Raw genomic sequence first — 15325 nt, forward strand, 5'->3', positions numbered from 1 at the left:
CATGTTAATTCCCTGATCAGATTACGGTTTAAGGAAGCCCACGAGGATATAGTTCTACGAAATTATAATTAAAGCAATAGATAAGGTGCGCTAATATATCACGGTATACATAGAAATGCTGTGTATAATGGTTATAATCTGCAAGCTTATAGCCTTTGAGGCTATATTGCACAAGTTATCAAAGCAGCGAGAAAACTGCACTGTCGCAAAGTTTGTAAACTCTGTGTACTGTATCATTACATCCGAAACAAGCCCCTTCGTTTCTTAGGTGTTAACTTTCGATGTGGAACACATAGAAGGCTCCAGTCTGCCAAAACAACATTTTGTTATATTCACTTCAAGCCATGCATATAAGCACACATGCAATAGCTGATATAGATCCAACCTTAACGTTTGATGTTGCACCCCACCATGAGTAACATTTAAAGTCAAGAAGTATAAAGCAATGTGAATATATTTATTCTTTAGTCAATAGTTATGCATTAAAATATAGGAAACAAACATATAATGAGAACACTGAGATATCAAACGTTAATCATAATATTTGTGACAAATTTAAACGTTCATTTAACAACAGTGGTTAAAACACTATTTCACGATGTAAAACATAACCTCTAAAGCACCATCCACCTTCCCATGACTTAAAGTTCAGTAAGAATTGCTTTGGGCTCTTGTTTGAACATACACATTCTTTGGGAAATCATGCATATTTCTGCTTGTATACACATATGATTAAAAGCAAGCGAGAGAAAGAGAACGACGCTAGACAGCAAGTGCACTGGATAACATGGAATTGAAATTGACGAACACAGATTTAGGGCAGATAGAAGCAGTAACACAGCATTTTAAGTTTACATCTTGCGTTTCTACTATGGAGGAAAGTTTTGAATAAAAAACTTCAGTGAATCAAATTTAAGTTTCTTTTCATGATTTACTTGCGCTTAGAAAACGAGATCTTTTTCTTGGAGTAGAAGTCATTTGACCTGTAAGTATTTTAAAACTGTTTGAATGCTAAAGGTTGCACAAGTTAATACAACAGTTCACACTAACCAAACTTTTTTTTGGAAAATTAGTTAGTATTATTTTCTATTATTTTACCTTTAGAAAATATACATTATACCTTAAAACAGCTCCAGTAATAATACATGTCATAAAATTACAGGTACGTTTAAAAATACTTTTAACACTGTAGAATAACTCCTAAGTGGTAAAAGTTGACTAATAGATAAACAAAACAAATAAATCTGCGTACCATCCATGGTTTGTAGCTTGTCCTTTCATCATGCAGCTGGTTTTGAATCAGTTTGGAAAATAACAAAAATATAAATAAGTTGGCGAAATGAAATGTGAGTTGGGAAAATAATTTATTGCATAGTCAAGCTACATATAGGAAATAGTTAGTTGAAGGCATTCATTGAAATAACTGTTTAAATATTAAGTTGTAGTTTTAATAAATGCAGGGTGATTACAACTGAAAGCCAAAAAAACGAGTTTCTTTAAGCTAACGCGTAAAAAATAGCAACAAGTATATTGAGTGGTGTATGAATAAGAGAAAGAGATAAACCCTAGATAATTAATTTTCTATCATGAATGATGATGGTATGGTGTATAATGGTTGGTGATGCAACATCAAGCATTGATATTATTTGGACAGTTTTATAACATGACTTGAAATCAGCTTACAGCAAAAAACATTTCAGAATATGACAAACTGAAATCCCACAGCAAAATTGCAAGCAAGACATTAAAAGTTTCAGCTAGCAGCAAACAAACAACACAATCTGGAAATTTTCAATAAATCTTCTCACCGAATGTTGTGGATTTTACCTAACAACAACAATCCCCTCACACCCCACACACATCTTTTTTATAACCAATACAAACATAAAAAAGCTCATTCCCAACTATATAAACAATGATCACAGAACAGTTAAAAGCAGCCAATACATGCTTGAGAATCATGCTCCAAGCTAAAAAGAAATAAACCCAGCTAGCTTGCTTACCATTGACAATTCCTCGAAGTTGCCGAACAACAGTTTCAAGCAATTTCTTCTTTTCTCTCTCTTGTTTACTGAGAGAGGTGAAAATATTCCGATGTCCTCTCTCCTCCTTGATCCTTTTATATTAGGTTGAAGGAATAAAAATCAAACATGACACGTGTTACATCTGACGCTTTATCCAAATTTTTTCAAAATATCTTTCCAAATATACACACAAGCTTTGTGTTTTATAGGGTATTTTTATCCAAAAACCTGTAGTATGGTGTTTTAATTGAACACAGGTTAGGCAACATCAGTATATTGAAACTAAACAGGTAGAAAAATAGGTCAAGATCACTTACTTTTCAAGCAACGCAAGTGCAGTACCAGGACTCACACGAAGATACTTGCTGCTTCCACTCCCATAATCTGCGAGGTAAGATGACCAATCCCATGAGAGGAAGAGATCAAGGAGTTGCCGAAGCTCCACAAAACTCATCTGAAGAGCACCATCCCTGAAGCCCGGAACAGGCTCGGAGTTTGCAAACACTTAGGAATAAATAAAATTATAAAATATTGAACACCAAAAATTCTTAATGTAAAAAAATACAGACAAAACCACAAGGAAATATTATTTTTAAACAACTATATAAAAGTTAACTAAAATTCAAGTCAAAATATTGAATATTTAAATGAAAGCATTATACTTACATTCACACTGCATTACATCAAGATTGAATTGTTGCAAAGCAGCCATAGTTACAATTTTGATGTCCTTATCTACAATGAGCTCCATAAGGCTAGAACTTATATGACGACAAGCAGACATGCAGGCTGTCTGTGCAACTTTTGACTGCATGGACAATATAGAATATAATGAGAATTGTATTACATTGTTTAACACAAATAAGGCAAACACAATGTTTAGATTAAGCAAGTTTTTACTTGACTTAATTAACGCATTACATGTTTAATATAGGCATTTTTTGATGATTTTAATCATTACAAAATATTACAAAATATCCATATTGATTTAGACCAGTAGTTTAAATGAATGAATGAATTTAACTTACTTTATCCTCGCTTGGCCGGAAAACGACAGTCGTTATTACACAGGTGTTCTGTTTCATACACCTCGTGCCAGTTTACAAGTTACCAAGTATGTTACTTTGTGGGTAATTATTTTTTTTGTGGATTTTTACATTTTTTATTTGCGGCTGATAATTTGGACAAGCCATTAGTAACCACTGGGTTGAAGCAATTGCCTAAGTGTCCTGCTCAAGAACACACACGGCCACAATGGTAGCAACGACGAGTTTGAACCCATTACCTCTTGGTTCGAGGCAGGCATGCTAACCAACTGTGCTACGGTGCCGAGTTTCTAGTTTCTAGAGTCACAGTACAAAACAAATCAGACAATATAACTTTTGTTTAAACACAGGTGGCACATCTGGACTTGTACCACTTCTTACCGGTAAATTGGTAAAAACTTCAAAGTTATGCTGCAGAAATGCTATTAGATCAAGCAAGTAACGACTGGCTCTTCCTTGTGGTTCTTTTACTCCCCAATCATACTCAGCAAGCTCAAAAAACTCATCAATTTTGCTGTTCAGTTTGCTGTATATCTGTGAGGATACATAAATTAATCATTTTATATTTTCTATATAGACCATTCATATATAGTCCATTCAGCATTTTCTATCTTATATAAAAGTACCTTATCTATTCTAATTTAATTCATTTAAAACTCCAAAAACTTACTTGTGCTTCTGTACCATTCCGAGCATCTTTAAATGTAGATACACCAACAAGTTTGGCAGAATGTGCACTGCCTACCCTCACACCAGTGATAGAATGAACAAAATCTTCTATATGATGACATGAGTTTTCTAAGTGTGTGGTGTTTACAATGATCTGTACCAACTGTGAAGTAGAAGGTGGTTATGCCTTGATTTAGCAGTGGACTATGCAGCATAAATTCTGCAGTTGCATGAGTCATTTTTCCTTGTCAACTACGAATATTAGGTTTAAAAATAATGGTTGTTCTAAACATTATACTAGGTTTATAAAATATTAGTAAGTATATATGGTAGGGTAGGGAAAAACGGGACATCTTTCGCATATAATATCCAAATATCCTGATCATATTTTATATATTTAACAACGGTCTACAGGAGTTGTGGGGATCAGTTTTATAATTCTTTCAAGGTTTTTTCTTTACTACCAAATGTGATAAGAAAGTAGAACAAATAGGTGTCCCATCTTTCCCCACCCTGCTATACCTAACAACATTAAAATAAGCTGGAAAAGAGACTAAATAAGTTATTTCTGACTACAGTTATTTAAAACATTATAAAAGAGACCTATGTCTTATTACATAGACATTATGTAAAGACAGATTGTGTCTTACAGTTGTAGCATATTAGGTAATATTAGTGCATTTGTTAAGTTATAAATTACCTCAGTAAGACCAAGAGAAGGTTTTTGAACCAAAGTTTGTAAACTGGATGCGAGTGTCCTTGTTAGAAGAAGGTTGGTGGACTTCCTTATCATGTCATCTACCTCTGTGGAACTGGGTGGGTATGTTTAGGTTAGTGATATGGGTAAATGTGGGCAAGAGAAAATTCCTTAGTTCTATACAATAAACAATACAAGATAAATTGTGCTGCAAAATGTAGCTTTAGTATGCTGCATTTAGTACCAAACATAAAATGTTTGAGTAAATTATTTTGGTACAATACATTTGTGTATGAATTTGTGCCGAAAATGTGAATTTTTAATAAAAAGTATCTCCAGAAGATCAGTTACTCCAAATTTGACTTGTTTTTATCAAGTGCAAGATTAACTTTTTACAGCTTACAATATAAAAATATTTATACATATACAGTATTTAAAATAACTGAAATAACGGGGTAAAATTCCAAACAAATGCCAAGGGTAGTGGCAATAGGATATTTCAAATCAGAATCAGCTGAGTTGCGTATAATATCGCAGGTTGTATACAGAGAGCTTGTTGAAAGCGACTTCCTTCCATTTAAATTTTATAAGGTAGGAAGAATGAACTGACTTCATGCATTGAGTAAAGGGAGGTTTTAATGAACACCCACATTCAGTAGCAGACAAATAAATATTATTGGGAGGGTAAAACCATATTATATCACTACTTTTTCACTTTTATTAGTTTTTCTCTCCCTTTAGATGTGTTGCCATTGATAAAATTATAGGTTTACACAGTGACAGTGGTGTAGCAAGTTCATGCTAAGGTTACCTTTGCTAATATTTTTCCCTGGCTCTAATATCAAATAAGTTTTGTCTTTACGCCGTTACTTTTCTTTTAAAACATTGACAGCTCCAATGCATTTCATGAGGATGCTGATAATACACCAGCACTGCAGAACTGTGTACTGATAACTAATATTATAGATGAACTTACCTTAAATGTAAATCTTCACAATATTTGAGACAGGATAAAATAAATCTCTTCATTTCAGTGAAAATACGAGGAACAAACAGAGAGAAAGGTAATTTACGAGGGAACTTCTCATTTTCAAAACCAGGACCTGTAGTAAAGAAATAGTTGATTTAAACTATAACATTTAAAATGCTTTAGAACATCATTGTTAGTTGATCAAATTAAAATAATGACTTGAGGTGAAATTGAATGCAATGCGTGTGTGTGCGTCTTAGTACTTTCTGGCTGCTTGGGGGGAGGGGGCTGTCATGACAGCAAAACAGCCCTCTCTGCTAGGGTCCACACAACTTACTTTCATAAGGAAAGGTCTCAAACAAAGCTTGAACTTCACCATTATCCTCCAACACCATTGCTGTGTAATTATCCTCATCAAATATATCTGAGAATTTTTTTGACCAATGTTTTAATAATATTTCTCCATAGGAGTCTCGCATCTCCATTAGAAGTCCAAATAAGCGACCCACTGAGAATCCGTAAGCCTGGTTAGGAGTGTAGATGTTAAGCAATGTTTTATCAAAACGAAAAAAAAATCTCCGTATAAAAGATAAGACCAACATAATAACTCAATATTATCGCTTAACACTTTCGGCGCCAATCTACGTATATATACGTTTAAGTAACAATGGTTCGCGGTGCCACCACACGTATACAACGTTTTACCATTTTTTCATTGTTACGAGTGCCGCGTTGCATTTAAACTTATAGTAAACCACGTATATATACGTACGCTCGATCTAGGCTGCATTGAGACTAAATGCGAACGTCTGCTTTGAGATTACGTTATTTTTGACCAATTGGCTTGTAACTCTGCGATCAGCTGTTTCTGACGATTTCAAGTATATTTTACGCAATATTACTAGTTTACAATGTTTCACTGCTGCCACTGCTGGAATAATTACGGATAATGGTTCAAACTTCAATGATTTAGTGTCTGATCATTACAATTATGATGTTATGAAGTTTTGTTTTGTCCAATTCTTATTCTTATGGCTCTGAAGAAAAGTGAAGTTATGGATACATTGGTAGTGATGTTATACGTCCACACAAACGGGATAACATGGATATGTCACTGTTTCTTGGATTCCTGTTGCTTACTGTTGTATAATTTGCAACTTTCAATTGCAATTCATGGCTTATTTAAAATTTAATAAAATCCAAAATTCGTGCGGCACCCAGTGTCCGATAGTTCCGATAGTTCAAATTAGTGTGGGACCGAAAGTGTTAGGAATTCTAGTATGTATAAAATAGGCTAATGTTAACTATACATACGCTATTTTACCTTTAATGTATCGGCGAAAATAACAATTAAATTCTTGACTTTCATCATTGAAACTGCATCACTACAATAACCCTGTGAAATATAATATTAATTATAATTCATCTTGCTTATTAATAATAGGTGCAGCAGTGGGGCATTAGTAGTAAACAAGCCAAACACATAAGGTTACTATGAATTATTCCATGCAAATAGAACATACTGAGTCTGTTTGAAGCACAGCTACCAGCTTAGATAAAGCCATTTCCCATAAATCATCCATCACTTGCCGACTTATAAGGTTGGTTGCTGTGTGTAAAACATGGTCTTCAACTACAAAGAATCTGAAAATAAAAGTTTGAAATTAAAGCTGCATTGTATATCAGCTAAAGCCATAATTAATCTATTATGTGATATGTGCAGAATAAATATTACACTTATTCACCCTTTCATTAAAACCAACATGTTTAAAAAAGTTCAAATTGCCAGTCTGTAAGTGCAATTATGCACTACATATCTCATCATTACACCAATATTCAGTCTATATTTTGATTTGTTTCAAAAATGATTATTTTACTCTTAAGCTCCAGTCAGATATTTTAATAAAACCATACACTGGTACCACTTACCCTACTATTTGATAGAAGTACTGCGCAAAAGCTTCAGGGTTATCTTGCAGTGTTGCTGGAGGTTCAAGCACGAGACGTGCCTGGTTTTTCCTCTGGGTGCGATAATATGTTTCAAACTGCGCCTGTGCACCAACAAGACCGAAAATGTGTAAGCATTTATACACTGGGGAGAAATCAACCAAATCAGATGCCGATAAATCCTGTTAAGAATTGTCAGTTAGGTATTTAATAGCTTGGAATAATTGTTGAGTAAATCATGTTTAAATTAGAGGACTGCATTTGGTGTATCAGAATTAAAAAATGTACTGTAACAATAATCAATGCTGAAAGATCTTATAAACGATAAATTTCTTTATATTTAAATGGCTGGACAAGCAAGGCATTTAGTGATATATTAATTCACAATAATAAATTAAGAAAACAAACTGATATTTAAAACATCAGATTTAGCATGTGAGATGTAGCTTGCTTGTAGTTCAACAGTATTATAGTATAGATGGGAACTCAATGTGGTTTATATGTTGAAAGTTTAATTGATTACAAAAAGACTGAAACTGTTTGGATTCTCTGATCCAAATTCCAAACCACTTTATTATAAAGTCAAAATACTGAATAATTCAAAAGGAAAATTACGTCATCTCAAAATTTCTTTTCACAGTCAAATGGGTATCATACTTAAATTTAATAAATCATTATAAAGTGTACCCATAATCATAATAATTGTCAACTGATACAACCTCTATACCAAAAAGTAATAACAATTTCATTTACATATGCAAAAAAATGCATATTAGTAATCAATGTAATCTGATTTAGCTCTGTATAATTTTAATTAAGATTTAAGAATACAGCAACGGTATGACATGACGTTTACAAATTAATCAATGCTCATGATATGACAAATAATCATTTTTTTAATTATATAACCATGTGTCTGTTTAAAACACATCACTCTGCAAATAAGTTTATTATGCAGAGCAGCTCATTTAGTATTTAAATAAACTGTGCTGTATATTTAATTTTAAACACATTTGATTGCCAGGTTTTGTCAATTTCTGCCATTTAAGAGTTTCCTTACAGTGTTAATTTTTAATTATTAATTAAGTTTTCTTGATTGAATCACTCATGTCATGATCATGATATTGATCTTCTTGCATCACATACTTGATAAATACGAGGCATGTTCCATTCATTAATCTTCCTCCATTTGGGAGAGAGCATATCTTCTGTTAGTTTTGCTCTTTTTTCCTGAATTTCTTTATGTCTAAGATCATAAACAGGCACCCCATTTTCACCTTGCTTAACAAACTCATATTCTTTTTGATTTCCATCATCAGTGTGAGTCAGATTGACATTATCAGATTCAAATACTTCAGCTGAAGATAAATGCTGGATGTCACTACCGTTGCCATGACAACTTTCATCTGGAAGATGTTGCTGGTTTTTCAATGGCAGTTTCTGTTTGTTTTCTGCAGGTAGGAACTCCTCGGTTTTAGATGTTTCAGTAGTAACTTGAACCTCATGGCTTTCAGGATGTGCTGATTTCAAATCACCATTTTGAGGATTTGTTTGTTCTTGATTTTCTGTGGAGTTTTCCTGTGTTTGGCCTGGGGGAAAAATAAGTGCTCGCTTCTTCCTGCGTCTTGGGGGTGCCTTCACTGATGGTGAGGGTATATCTGCCATCATTTCTTTAACATCTGTATCTGTTACCATTGAAATTGGCTTATCAACTTTATCTGTGTGTTCTGTTTGGTTGACAATATTTTCAGTTTGTGAAAATGGATTGCTGTCCTCAGTGTCTGTCGTGTGAGCATTAAATTCAACTTTTGTCTTCAGTTCCTTCACCGTTGTTTCATTTGTTTTAAAAGGATTTATAACTTTTTCTTCTTTATCTACTACATTTTCAATACCTAATTTAGTTTCAAATGGATTATGAGAATTGGAAGAGCCCGAAAATGGATTATGAACCGACCCCTCAGTTTCGAAGGGATTTTCATCAGATTTCTCAATTTTAAACGGGTTTCCACCATTAGCACTCTTATCCACAATTACCAAAGCAAAATTTTCGACATTTTCTGTATTTTCCAAAGGGTTTGAGTGACTTTCCGTTTTAGTTTGTTCTGTCTCAACAGCACCATTGCTCAATGACTGGTCAATTAAAAATGGGTTCCCACTTTCTTGATTATCCGTTAGAAATGGATTCACAGCCTAGTACCAACCATGTTGTAAATAATATAAAATGAAATAAAAGGTAAATCAATTTGTGTGATACACAAAATGCAAGGTAGGGCATGAATATTATAATAAAAATGGCTTTAAAGGTAAACGCACCCTAGGAGAAACTTAGTTTAAACTTGTACTGTAAGTTAGTTGTTGACTTAAAGATAATTGCTTCACCAGGACTATATTATAAACAGAGGTTTACATTTCGAAATGTAAACATTAAATTAAACAATGGTATTTGTTCTCAAACAAAGTACAAACAATTTAATGCAGCACTGTAGACAAAGTGGTAAGGTTTTATAACTGTTCATCACAGGAAACTTGCATACCGTTTAGTAAAACAACTAAACAATGTGTTAAAACGCAAAAGGATGAGCCCATACCAAGATCTGTTATCTTACAATACTTTACACCGGTACACAAACTTATAAATACTGACAAAAACAAAGTACTGTGAGAATTAATTCCGAATTTTCTAATACCGTTCTATAATGTGAAATAATTAAAACAAGAAAATCATAAATACAGCTTACCTCATATTTTCCATCATTCTCTGAGTTCATATCAGCACCTGTGGTAAACTCATCTACCAGCGAATGGTTCACATAGGTTCCTGCCCGGGGCTTCACTAATGGTACATGTTCTTCTACAGAGAAAGGGTTTGTATCAACAGGGTTATCCGAAGTCGAAAATGGGTTTGAATTCTCAAAGGGGTTTCGTTCATCTTTATCGTCTTCTCCATCTGATATATCTTCAAATGGGTTTAATTTCCGTTGTGGTTTTGGTGAGGCTGACTGGTTTACATTGGCAGTTGTCCATTTTAACTCCCCATTTACAACATTAGACAGTTTGTTCTGCGCAAGCTTTTGCTGTCGTAACCGATCTTTGTAATCATAAGCGGGCAAATCTGCCTCTGCAGGACTCTCATCTTCAGACACTGATTTGTCGCTCTGTTGGTTACTGACCAGGTGAACTCCTCTCTCTTTTTCAACCTATAATTAACATATATGACATATAATACATAAAGCCTATATATATATATATATGTATATATATATTAATATATACATATTTCATTTAATCTCTCACACGTTTTTGGGCTAAGTTTTAAATAAAAAATTAAATTTAAAAGATACCTTAATCTCATTGTTGATATGCATACCAAACAAACAATTTGCTTAACATGTTATTTCCCAAAGACAAATGCATTTCTTTGGGCATTGTATTAAACAACACAGTCAAAAACTCCACCTGTTTCATGGCAACCATCCCAATTTTATCCGAGTTCTTCCTTACACTTTCCAGAAAGTCCTTTAACTCTTTCATAGAAACATCTTTGATCTCCTCCCTAATCTTTGGGATGTTGTTCTTCATGATCTCACAGAAGCGATATTGGAAGATAAGTGGAAGATGTGTGTGCTCTAATTGTTCCAAGGTCTTCAATGCAGAGTAATATCTAAAAATAATATATTTTTAAACCTGAATTGCATCATCATTGCATTCAAGTTGGAGCTGACCTCCACGATCAACATCCGCAGTCGGCAAACTCACTACCAAACTTTAGAAATTACTAGTTAGTTACCTTCCAGCTTTCATTTGTTCACACATCTTGGCATACATCTGCAGCACAGGTAAGCACATGGATAACTTCTCAATAGCAGAAGCTACATTTCGTTGCTGCAACTGACATTGAATCAGGTCGTCACTTTTTCTTGCAACTTCTTTACCAGATTCTTGCAATTCTTTGTTGATAATCAGTGTTTGGTTCTGCATGGAATGTAAGTAAAAAAGATTGAAGATGTGTGGTAGTTAATAAGTATTACTTACTGAAGATCAGTAGCCAATTGTATTACTACTTATGTGATTTCAGGATTTGTGAATTTGCAAAATGATTGCTTTTAAAGGACGTTTTTATATGAAGAATGCCCGATACCCTTTGAAAGTATGCTCTTAGAATATATCTAAACAGATACCAATTAGCAACTAACCCATGACTATTACCAAAGCTAAACTCTTTCTGCAACAAGACTATTCCAATATACCAACATGTAAATGTAACTTACTTTTAATCTCTCTGCATCACTTCTAACATTTATAAGTTCTGTAATTGATTCAATGAAGCCTTGGTAATGAAAGTTACACATCCTCTCAATGTCTCGGTCATGTTGCTTAATTCTACAATCAAGCCGATCCAAAAACTTTGCGTGGTCATTTCCTTCATACACAGCCCTGCGGATAAAACAAATTAAATTAATTTAACTTGGTAACATAGGTAAATCCACCAGCCTATTGTGTTATATACCAGAGGATTCTTCACCGGTGCCAAAGCTAACCCAGAGGTTATAGGTTCAAGACTCGTCGCTACTACCATTGTGGGCGTATGTGTCCTTGGGCAAGACACTTAACCACAATTGCTACAACCCAGTGTCACTAATGGGTTGTCCAAATTGACAGACATATACAATAAACACCACTCACAAAGTTACATGGGTAGTAAGTAACTTGTAAGTAAGCATGAGGTGTATAAAAGGGTAATACTGCCGCTTTGAAAATGCGCGAAATTGTGCTGCGTCACCGTATTTTCCACACGAGCCATCATGGATTAAACAAAGGTAAGATTATTACGTCATAGAATGCGGATTACCACGTTTGATTTTAACGTTACAGATTACGTAATTTGTTAGTTTTTTGGAGGATTTATGGGTTGGGGGTTAAAAGTAAAAGTTAGGGTTGGGATAAGGGTTGGGGCTTGGGGCTTTTCCTAGCATAAAACAGTGCGAAAAACAAGATTATAACGTGCTGTAACGTTCGTAATATGTTACTACTGTGAGGTAACATATCGCTATTGTGACGTAACATATCGTTAACCATACACAAGTCAGGCGAATTACGGTGACACAGCATGTTTTTCCACATTTTCAAAGTTAGTTTTAGACACGATCGCCCGACTTTAAAAAAAAAAAATTATACAGCGGGTATCAGGGAGACACAAGGAACATTTTGAAACCAAAATTTTCACTGGTCACCAGCGGCAGTATTACCGTATAAAAGAAAACATCCGTGTTATAACAACTGTTGTTGTACCATCGTGCGAGGAAAAAGCAAGTAACATTCATTTATACTTTTAAGTTGAAAGTTACATAATGTAAGAGTAAAAGAACAACATTCACAGTATTTACCATGGCCATTGTAGTATAGTGTAAAAATAGCATGATTAAGCAACCATATTCAATACATTTTATGTTACACTAAACAGTAACATACTTTGGACTCTACACTTTACAATAACAAAACACTCAACAGCATATTCTAAGGTTTACTAGTTTCTTTCAGATTTCAACAAACTCAGTTTGATCACCAAACAAACCTTAATGAGGCACCAATAAAGGCGGTATCTGTTGTTTCTATTTCGTTTAATATTCGCTCATGCTCTCGGTCAGTTTTGGTTTCTTGCTCGGTTGAAGTTTCGGTTTTATCTACTGTGCCATCCGTGAATACCAAGGACGCCATTACCTGTTTGTCTCGGCCGTTTTTCTTTTTCACATTTGTTTGCTACAGTTCAGGGCACTAAACTGCCAGCATTTTTACTGTCTTATGTTTGAACCAATCTTACTTAAACTTCTGGTACACTTTGTGTAATAAGCGGTCAAAACAAAAAATAATGTATCAGTCGCGGTTGTTTCGCCACTGAACCAGCTGCCCTTTACGGAAAATCCGAATATCGAAAATGTAATAAGTGCGTTAAACATTTTACGTGCCGTAATTAATATAAAAGCATGAACTATTTAAATTTCAAAACATAAATCACTATATACTATTGTCTACTATCTACCTCACCTTTAAAACAAATTTTCATTGGTAAACCACGGTATTTTCGACAAATAGTTCTACGACTATGGTTGTCAGAAAAACATAAAATTTATGGGGAGTAGGCGTCCAAATTTTACCTTAAAACTGGTCCCAAAAAGAAACCGCTTTCTATTTCTTGAATAATAATGTCATGGCCATATTCAACTGAATCAATGTCAGCCTTTCCGTATTCGACTTCCATGACCCATGACTGAGTGGGAGCACGTTTCCGATCTTCATTTACTTCCAACTCGTTTTGCTTCAACTCCTCGGCAATTTCTAATAAATATGTAAATCGCGATTAAACTGATTTACGTCTAAAATCAAGTTATTAAGTACATATTGATTTTTAAAATTACAATACTGGCGTTGTCGTCGATAATTTGCGGATTACCTTGATAATTTAGCTCATTAGAAATTATCGGGACTGCTATCTGCTGATGTGCAATAGTGGTTTCTTCAATCACAGACTTTGAACGTCGCATCCTTTGACCAAATGGATTCATTTTATTAGTCATGGTTCCTTTGCGGGACTTCTTTTTCGGTGAAACTACGTTCGTAGGAGAAGCATCAGCTGCAGTGGTCAGCTTAATCTCTGGCGCGACCTTTACACAAAAAGTAATGTTCAAGATAAAATAGTCGTTCTGCATCTGTGTTTTTGATGTTAAAAAGCACCTGTATTCTTCTATTGCACCTATTGCTACGGTAGCGAAATTACCTTCTTGCTTTTCTCTTTTGATTTAAATATTCCATCCGTTTCGACCACCGACTTAAAAACTGTACAAAGATTTGATCTTACTTGAAACGTGATATAATTTCATAAATATATATACCTTCGCCGTCAGTCGGAATGTCAACAGTAACAGGGCTGTTATTTTGCCCCCATAGCGATGAACTCGATGTCGCTCGTTGTATCCTGGAAGCTACACGTTTCATTGTGCTTCTACGTTTGGGAACCTTTGGTGCATTACCCTTTTCGCTTCCATTTCGAGTAGGAGAAGGCCCAAGAGAATCAAATTCGCTGTTTTGCAGTGAATCACTTCCATGTTCCGATATGGCCTCCATCATTTAAATTCAAAGTTATTACCACCCGTGTTTCTTCATGTTGTAAATTGCATATTCGGTCCGAATTCACTCTAGTTGTATGATTAATTACGCAAATTATTAATAAAAAACAGCGAAAATAAAATGCTCTTATGGATCTGTTGGAAAAATACCGCAAGCGTGAAGAATTACGTTTAAACCAATCGACTTTTGCCTATGTTCTTTCTACTCAATTTACTTTAACTTCTTGGTAAAAAACTACAAACTGTGTATATTAATTCCTTTCCTAATTTGACTCCAGTAGTATCATATTTACTTGTTACTATATACAAACAGCCGCTTACCCACGCACTGTTACCTGACGTGTCATCTTAAAAGTTAAGCCACAACTGAGCTTACGCAGTATGAGCAACAAAACGCTATAAAGCAATGATTCCCTCGGCATACAGGAAGTCTATAATTATTTCAAATGAACCCAACACGAACTGTTTTCACGATTTGTACCGCGGTCTCATATGCTGTATGTAATAACTGCTTGAGCTATTTCTACCATCCTTAATTAAGCCAGTTAAATAGACAATTCTGTAGTACTGCCTTTTATGTAGTCTATTTTGCGATATTTCCAGTCGAATATAAACCGACAATGTGAACAATTGACTTTGATTCAGAAACACAACCGCCGGCCAATTGGTTGCATTACATCACTACGCATACACTTTATTGATTTAAAATCTATATGCAAGCTGATAGGTCCCTGGTTGGTAGGGCCTGGTACTCTTTTCTCTTTGCGTTACTGATTAAGCCATTTCCCCAGAGTATACCTCGATATCAAAAAGCGTAGAAATAAAAAGCATGGCCGTTGCATCTGCCGTAC

The 15325-nt window shown here is 34.6% G+C and overlaps 2 protein-coding genes across 3 annotated transcripts; both read right to left on the reverse strand.

The window, feature by feature from the left end:
- Nucleotides 1-47: 47 nt before the first annotated feature.
- LOC149732125 (exocyst complex component 6B-like) lies at nucleotides 48-13405 on the reverse strand. Of its 2 annotated transcripts, XM_089882212.1 has the most exons (18): nucleotides 12926-13405; nucleotides 11622-11787; nucleotides 11141-11325; nucleotides 10810-11014; nucleotides 10092-10550; nucleotides 8500-9543; nucleotides 7336-7535; nucleotides 6930-7050; nucleotides 6731-6802; nucleotides 5744-5930; nucleotides 5413-5539; nucleotides 4440-4551; nucleotides 3741-3902; nucleotides 3452-3604; nucleotides 2691-2832; nucleotides 2342-2528; nucleotides 2004-2116; nucleotides 48-307 (listed from the first exon to the last, which is right to left on the reverse strand). In XM_089882212.1, exons 1-18 carry the CDS (start codon nucleotides 13066-13068, stop codon nucleotides 237-239), a joined length of 3849 nt encoding a protein of 1282 aa, XP_089738338.1. In that variant the 5' UTR covers nucleotides 13069-13405; the 3' UTR covers nucleotides 48-236. The 2 variants fall into 2 exon arrangements, with proteins under 2 accessions (XP_089738338.1, XP_089738339.1); XM_089882213.1 differs by lacking the exon at nucleotides 8500-9543 and having other exon boundaries at nucleotides 12926-13394.
- Nucleotides 13406-13501: 96 nt separating this feature from the next.
- Nucleotides 13502-15313, reverse strand: LOC149732126 (uncharacterized). Its single transcript, XM_089882264.1, has 4 exons — nucleotides 14241-15313; nucleotides 14126-14184; nucleotides 13802-14012; nucleotides 13502-13686 (listed from the first exon to the last, which is right to left on the reverse strand). The coding sequence occupies exons 1-4, from the start codon at nucleotides 14473-14475 to the stop codon at nucleotides 13502-13504; spliced, it is 690 nt and encodes a 229-aa protein (XP_089738390.1). The 5' UTR covers nucleotides 14476-15313.
- Nucleotides 15314-15325: the final 12 nt, after the last annotated feature.

Source organism: Ciona robusta, chromosome 8 (genome assembly GCF_009617815.1).
Source record: "Ciona robusta chromosome 8, ASM961781v2".
NCBI lineage: Eukaryota > Metazoa > Chordata > Ascidiacea > Phlebobranchia > Cionidae > Ciona > Ciona robusta.

What these genes read in the sequence shown, in the direction of transcription:
- LOC149732125 (XM_089882212.1), bottom strand. Translation starts at nt 13,068, where the DNA reads ATGGCGTCCTTGGTATTCACGGATGGCACAGTAGATAAAACCGAAACT. An exon ending in GTGATGCAGAGAGATTAAAA is followed by an intron (nt 11,326 to 11,621) that starts GTAAGTTACATT and finishes CATTCCATGCAG; the next exon opens with AACCAAACACTGATTATCAA. An exon ending in GCACTTGCGTTGCTTGAAAA is followed by an intron (nt 2,117 to 2,341) that starts GTAAGTGATCTT and finishes CTAATATAAAAG; the next exon opens with GATCAAGGAGGAGAGAGGAC.
- LOC149732126 (XM_089882264.1), bottom strand. Translation starts at nt 14,475, where the DNA reads ATGATGGAGGCCATATCGGAACATGGAAGTGATTCACTGCAAAACAGC. An exon ending in CATTCCGACTGACGGCGAAG is followed by an intron (nt 14,185 to 14,240) that starts GTATATATATTT and finishes ATCTTTGTACAG; the next exon opens with TTTTTAAGTCGGTGGTCGAA. An exon ending in TAATGAGCTAAATTATCAAG is followed by an intron (nt 13,687 to 13,801) that starts GTAATCCGCAAA and finishes CATATTTATTAG; the next exon opens with AAATTGCCGAGGAGTTGAAG.